Here is a 7,850-nt window from a genome sequence, read left to right as displayed (position 1 = left end):
GGGATTAGAAAATTACAATAACATGTAAAATGAGCCTAACAGTGTTTCGTACATCATCCTCAACAACTTATAATAGCAAAATAGCCAAGGAGGAACAGTTAGTTTATTCAACAAATGAATTCAGTCCCTATCTGTTCTAGGTACTGTTCTAGACACCGGAGCTAGCATCTCCAAGCAAATTAGACAAATATCCCTATCTTCATGGAGCTCACAGTCAAGTGCAGGGAGACACAAACAACAAACCAAACAACTAAATTACAGAGCATGCTAGAAGGTAAACTACAGAGAAAAATAAAGCAGGAAAGGGGAATGGAGAACATCAATGTCTGGAAAGTGGGGATTGTAGTTTTAGAGTGTGGGCAAGGAAGGCTTAACTGAGCAGATACTTGAGCAAAGACATGAGGATATCTACGGTAATAGACTGTTGTTTTAAAATAGACGATGAGGAAATGATAAACACCACGTTTTCCCTTACATGTGTAATCTAAAACAATTAAACTCACAGAAGCAGAGAGTAGAATGGTGGTTACCAGAGGCAGGGAGATGAGAACAATGGGAGATGATTGTTAAAGGGTACAAAGCCTCAATGAGATAAGAGGAGTAGGTTTGATTTTTGAGATCAATAGGACAGCATGCTGAGTATAGCTAATAATTGAATATAGCATACTCTAATACACTAAAAGAAGAAATTTCTGATGTTCTCATCACAATGTTAAATATTTGAGATGATAGGTACGTTAATTAGCTTAATTTAATCATTCCACATTGAATTAAAAAGTCCTAACACCACTTAGTACTCCACAAAAATATACAACTATAATTTGTCAATATACAATAAAATAATAGACAGGCGGGCAAGGACTGAGTCATTAAGACTAATGTAATAATCCAGGTGAAAATACAATAGTTACTTCAACCAAAGTGATAATATTGGAGATGATGAGAAACAGATTTTGGAGACACTCTGAGGAAAAACCAAGATTTGCTGATTGGCTAGATTGTATGTATGAAAGTAAGAGGAGTCAATTTTTTGGTCAAGCAATTGGAAGAATGAAGTTGGCATTTACTGAAATGGAAAAGACTATAGAGTAAGAGTTGTGTTTGGACATATCGTTTTAAATGCATAGTAGACACCACGAAGAGATGCTGAAAAATCAAGTTAGATATATAAGTCTGAAATTCAAAGGAGAGGTCTGAGCTGGAAATATAAATCTATAAATTTGTATCATATACATGGTATTTAAAACTATGAGACTGGAAAGAAAAGAACACCACCAGAGTGAGGGAGTCTAAGGGAAAGAATTAAAGAGGTTAAGGACCATGCCCTGGGGCATTGCTCCACTGAAATCAGGGACATGAGGAAGGCAATAGAAACGGCCAGTTTGAGAAGAGGAAAACAGAGCGGCCAAGTAGAAAACAGAACAAAAAATTCAGTAAGAAAAAATAATCAATTGTCCCAAATGTTGCTAAGTAACCCAAAATCAAAGCTAAGAATTAAATTTGGCAAAAATATAGAGATCATTGGCAACCTTGATTATAGTTGTTTTGGTGAGTGATAAAGGCAAAAATCTGACCAAAGTAGATTTAAGAGAATACAAAGATGGCAAGTTTAGATAATGCTTCAGATGCCTTCTATCCACAGAGAATTAGAACCATATAAATTTAGAAAATAATCTAATTCGAGAAACTTATTGGTTATTAAACTGTTTTTGGAATGAAAAACTCAAAACATTAGTGAAATCTTATGTGTAAATCCATTAGTGAAATTCTTTGCAGAATAGTTCTAAGCATATTAGCAATTTATATCATGTTCTGACTCAGTTTTAGAAAGATTCTTCGGTGCTAACACATAGTGGTCATTTCCCACCCTAAGTCAAAGTTCATGTTATTAGAGAAGAAATTCAGAAGCATAGGACACTGGAGAGGAAGCAGGAGACTGGGACAAAAAGGTAGGTCTAAAGAGGATATGTCACTTGTGGGTGTGGAGGCTAGTGGGAAGAGGAGGGCAGGGGATGAGATGGCCTTTTTGGCTCAACAGTATTATAGGCCCCTAGAAGTGAAGAAAAAAGAGCCCCCATAGGTAAAAAGACCAAAAAATGTTTAAAATATTTTTATTCATTTCTTAAATATATAAGATACTTACCTTACTTGAACCTCCACTTCCTATCTGCTTTAATATGGAATAAATTCTTCCTTTAACTGAAATGCATTCATTTTTTGATGAGGATGCTGAAATCTAAATAATTAAAATACATAAGTAAAGGTTCAAAGAATATGCCTAAGAAACTAGCTTATATTTGGTATAGTGAACTGCTTCCAATTTTGAAATTATCTTAAATCTTAAGTAATTACATACATTACAGTATTTTAAAAAGGAAACTTGCTCTACATACTTTGATCAAAGACATAAACTTTTTATCAATTTTCATGCTTCCTTTCTAATCTTTTTCCTTATACCTCTTTACTTACGTACATATATATACATTTGCAGACAATTATATCTATATTCTTTTTTCTAATTTAGCATTATATTATAAAGGAAGCAATGCGCCAAGGTGCTAAGAGCTCCAAAGTCAATCAGATAAATGCAAGCTTCAGCAATTCCCCTCTTTGTGCTGAGTGATGTTCAACAAGTTATTTAATTTCTCTGAACTTTAGCATCTTTCCTAGCAAACTTTCAACTGATGTACTATACAACTTGCACCTTCATCTCTTCCTTTATGCTAGAGGATCTATGTACCTATAAACGCTTTGAACAGATGGAGTGCTGAGAGGACTTATTCTGAGCTGATAAAGAAGTTAAAACAAAAAGAGCACCTGATTAGCTGATTAACCAAGTTGAAACAAGGTCTGAATAAACCTCAATTTAATTAAGTCCTGTTTTAGATTCCAAATGGTGGAATCTTTCATGTAATCTCCTATTTAAATAAAAAGATACAGATTCTAATTTCTTTAACTCCTAGGGTTGGGAGACACTGTTGAGTCATGAAATGTGTTTCCTATAAGAAAGTATTAGGCTTTGAAATACGCACCTTTTGTAATTTCATCAAGGTCCCCCCACCTTTCGTGCCTCCTCTCTCTATTCTTTTGTACTTACACTGTGAACATTCTGAGGGAAGAAAGCAGTTTAATGTCCTTTTTCCCTGACAGTTTTTAGAATAAAATAATTCTAACTTATTTCTGATTCAACACCAATGTAAGGTTCAGTTTCCTACACAGGACACCTTATATCTCCCTTAGTCTACCTTTCTCACTGTGGCAGAGTTTTCAAAATGCAAATCAGATAATTTCACATCCCTGCTTCAAACTTGTCCACAGCTTCCTATCCCTCTTAGGGTAAAATTTAAGGGCCCAGCAGAACCCTGGAGTTCACCCCTTCCCCTTCCTGAGCTCTAGCCACATTGTGGCCTCTTTTCAGTTCCCTCCAATACTGGCCTCTCCTAGAAGCCTCCCCCAAACCCCTTCACTTGTCATTTCTGACTTGCTTCTAGATTTCGACTCAAACAGGGCCTGATGTTAGCAATAGCTCAATAAATGTATTTTGAATCAATGTATGGGCAAACTTGATCATCTTTCTCTTTTTCCTTTGTAGTTTATTATATATTGTTTCAATCCTCAAAACATTATCACCTCTTTCCATAGTTAGTATGATCCATTGTCAGCTAATTATTTTGTCCATTATTCTTTTAAATTGTGGCAAAATATATATAACATAAAATTTACCATTTTAACCATTTTTAAGTACTAACCAGTGGCAATTAAGTCCCTTCACGTTGTTATGCAAACATCATCACTATCCATCGATCTCCAGAAGTTTTTAATCCTCGCATTACTGAAACTCTGTACCCATTAAACAATACCTCCCCATTCCTTCCTCCCCCAGCTCCTGATAACCACCGTTCTACTTTCTATCAACTTATTTTTTTTTAATCAATTGACTTTTGTACTTACTCTTCTTGCTGTTTTATTTAAATAAAAATTGCTAACATACATTTATTATTTCCTGAGTACCACACTCTGTTTTAACTAATTTAATCTTCACAACCATCCTATGAGGTAGGTAGCCTTATTAATTTTATAGGTGATGAAACAGGTACAGAGAATTTAAGTAACTTGCAAAGGATCACAGAGCTGGTAAGTATTGAGGCCAAAATTTATGCCCAGGCAGTCTGTCTTCAAGGCCCATGTTTTCTACCACTATTAAGCTGCCTCTGAGATAGTTATTAGAAACTAATTTTAGTTATTAGTGTGAAGACTATCTAATTTTTTTCAGATGGCAATGCAATTGCTTCACCAGCAAAAAATTTTTCTCTTAGTTTATAATAATTATAATATATTCTAGTAGTACCTCCTATCTCTATTCTGATATTCTTCAAAATTATTTTTTCCAAATGAACTGTATATTAATCAACAAACAAAATGAAGCTGCTCACTAACAACTTAAATAGTTAAATAGAATAAAAAGCAACTGATTATAAGAGAAATTTTATTCAGCTATTCAAACTGGGTCCTTTGGTCTAGTTAATAAGAGCAGCTTCATTACGTTCTTCAATAATTAACTTCTCAGTCACAAGGCATATACTTATTAGGATATAAGAAAAATTTTGCCTAATGGGAATACAAGTGGACAAAGGTCTTAAGACCTTTCCCAACATCTAAATGCCGTAAAAATATAATCTATGAAACTGATTATACCTTAATATATACCATCATATATAGAGCTTATCGAACCTGTAAATTTTGAAGTGGAGTAGCAGGTATTTGCTGTTGTTGCTGCTGGAAATAGGCAAGTTGGCTATAAGGTGTTGACAACTGACAAGCAGGTGGAAAGTCATTCTTTACAACTGGAGTTCTAAAACTAGGAAAGGTTTCATTTAAAACATTAAAATTTTAAAAACAAGATTTTGATTCAGTTTTCATGTGTTTTAGAAGGTTGATATAAATTTAAAGGTGTTACATCAAACAGAACCCAAGTTAGTTTTCATAACATAGCTAATATTTATTTATTCTAGATACTCAACCACCAGATATTTTACTTTGGGAATTCTTTCCAAAAGTAATATTTTGTACCCAAACAAGAAATACTTGTTAGTAAAATAAATGCGATGGCATTTAAAATGCGGAGTTAGGATTATTTTATAAGAATTTAGACAAGGCAAAGATCAGCTTATGGCCGATCATAAATTTTTTGAGTGTTTTTTAACAATAATGTTCTCTAATGGCCTACTAGAACTATCTGAAAGCCATTTACATCAGAGTTTGGCATTTGAGCTTAAATCTGCTCAGTACACATTCATGCTTTGTTTGCCTTGTTTGCTACTATGTCCTCAACACCTGGAACAGTGGTTGGCACAAAAGCGTTCTACAAATATTTGTTAACAATAAATAATATCACAAGAAATATCTACATCACTATTTTAGTTAGCAATCATTCTTTAAAATATTCTATATGTAATAAAATGAAGCAATATCTAGTAAAATTGTATTAAATAGGTAAGAGGCTGGGTTATAAAATCTCTAAGACAAGCTTTAATTAAAAACAAAGATTATATTATGCCAATGAAAAGCAAAAGGCACCATGGACTTAAGCTATCCCCTAAGATATTAAAAACATAGCCACTAATTGAAGGTTACACGTAACACATCCCTTTATTTCCTTTCTTTGAAATGTCATTCATTTGCTTTTGCAATATCTCTTGTGTTCCCTGTTAATCAACACTTACCATTCAATTTATTTATTTATCCCTCATTCCTAACCACTCAAGTCTTACACCTTTGAACACACCCAGAGCTGTGTGAACTATTCAACTCACCTCTTCCAGAAACTATCACATTCCAATTAATGCCTCTTAAGTTAAAAAATTTATCTACCCTTTATCCACTCTAAGAATGCTAACCTTTAAAATATCTCTCTCAGTTAGGTATCCAAGTGGCAATGCAAGTTTTGCATCCTTAGAACCTTTATAGGTTCTAGGTACAGATTACAATATGACAAAGACTACATTCACAGCAATCCTTAAAAATACATATTATTGTAACCACTTTCCCCTTCCCATTTTATAGATGAAAAAATTGATGCTGAGAAAAATAATATGAATTTGGAAAAGTCTTTAAAGTAACAGAGCAGGATTCAACCCCAGAACTATTTGGCCCAGAAGTCCATGTCGATTCTATTGTATCATCCTGCCTTCCAAGCTAAATGCCAAAAGTAATTACCAGCTCATGTAATCATCCAAATCATTGCTGCTTGGTGTCTTACAAATAGATTTTGGATCAAACCATTTATGTGCCGACATTGGTGGTGACTGCTTTGAAACTGAAAAAACAGGTTGCTCAAAAGTGGCAGGCTTCTGCTAAAACAAAATAAAAAATACTATGATTTAGAGTTCTTAAATTAGTCACCTGTTCAAGAGTTTTACAAACATTATAACTTTTAAAAGAAAATAATACACTATGAAATACAAAAGCATTCTAAAACAGGTAGGTTTATGTATTTCAGACTTTCAATAACTTTTTAGAATAGTTCTTTTATTCCCAACTGTTAAGCCTGGTACATTCTGCTCAAACTAATTACAAGTAGAGTGAAGGCACACAAAATTGTTTAACAAAAGGGAATCTAACATCCCTGCACCACCAATCAGAGCTATTTTAACAGGTATTAATCTTTTATAATCTAAAATAGTATTCTGTGCTTCTGAAAATTAGCCTTTCTATAGTCAACAAAACTACATCCCTCCCCCTCCCCAAATGTAGCCAAAGACTAATTATTTAGCAGGATTTGGAATGGCAAATGCCTATCTTGTGTTCTTCCTTAGAAGAGACGTAGACTCTGTAGAAGTGATCTTGTACAAATCCCAAACAATGATAAATGACATCCTCTACAGCAGGATCAGCTAATTATAGTCTGCAGGCTCAGGCTGAAACTGGCCTGTCGTCTACTTTTTAAACAAAGTTTTACTGGAACATGGCTGTGCCAATTTACTTATCTATTGTCTATGGTTTTTGTTTTCATGCTCTAATGGCTTAATTGAAAAGTTGCAACAGAGACCATCTAGCCTACAAAGTCTACTAACCCTTTACAGAAAGTTTGTTAACCCCTGCTGTACTACCTCTCAATCAAACAGAGAGCCACATTTTGCTTGAATACTTGTAGTAACTGAGCACTCATTACTGTCTACAAAGGTGCACTTCAATTTTGGGACAGCTTTAGTTATTAGAAAGTATTGCAGATATTTAGATTAAATCAGTTTCTCTATTATAATTGCAACACATTGGTCCTCATTATGCTCTTGAGAACCATAATGGATAAATCTATTCTACTTTCTACATTTCAATCTTTTAAGTTTCTTTTTTTCCCTAAGTGTACTAGTCAATGATTTTTAGTATATTCACAGTTGTGCAATCATCACCACTATTGAATTTTAGAATATTTTCATCTCCTAAAAGAAACCCCATACCCACTAGTGGTCACTCCCCATTTCCCACTGCTCCCAGTCTCTGGAAACCACTAATCTACTTTCCATCTCTATGGGATTTACCTATTCTAAACACTATATTTAAATGAGATCATATAATATATGATCGTTTATGATGAGCTTCTTCCACTTAGCATATTTTTAATGTTCATACATGTTGTAGTATGTCCCAGTACCTCATTACTTTTTATATTGTTGAATGATATCCCATTGTATGGATGTACCACACTTTGTTTATTCATTCATCCATGTGATGGATATTTTATTACTTTCATTTTTTTGGCAAGTATGAAAATGCTGGTATGAATATTCATGTACAAATATTTGTGGGGATATATGTTTTCAATTCTCTTGACTATAAAGCTGAGAGTGGAA

At 33.8% G+C, this 7,850-nt stretch overlaps 1 protein-coding gene across 1 annotated transcript in view; it reads right to left on the bottom strand.

The window, feature by feature from the left end:
- Positions 1-7,850, bottom strand: part of TTK (TTK protein kinase) — a 66,461-nt gene that overhangs the window by 36,150 nt on the left and 22,461 nt on the right. The window contains exons 11-13 of the mRNA XM_012646048.1: positions 6,217-6,353; positions 4,732-4,858; positions 2,144-2,236 (exon numbers count right to left, since the gene is read on the bottom strand). Coding sequence (XP_012501502.1) covers positions 2,144-2,236; positions 4,732-4,858; positions 6,217-6,353 — 357 coding nt within the window. The remainder of the gene's footprint in view (positions 1-2,143; positions 2,237-4,731; positions 4,859-6,216; positions 6,354-7,850) is intronic.

This window comes from Propithecus coquereli, unplaced genomic scaffold, assembly GCF_000956105.1.
Source record: "Propithecus coquereli isolate 6110/MARCELLA unplaced genomic scaffold, Pcoq_1.0 Scaffold24, whole genome shotgun sequence".
Lineage (NCBI taxonomy): Eukaryota > Metazoa > Chordata > Mammalia > Primates > Indriidae > Propithecus > Propithecus coquereli.
Note: the sequence above shows the minus strand (reverse complement) of the source record. Positions and strands in the feature narration are given on the sequence as shown.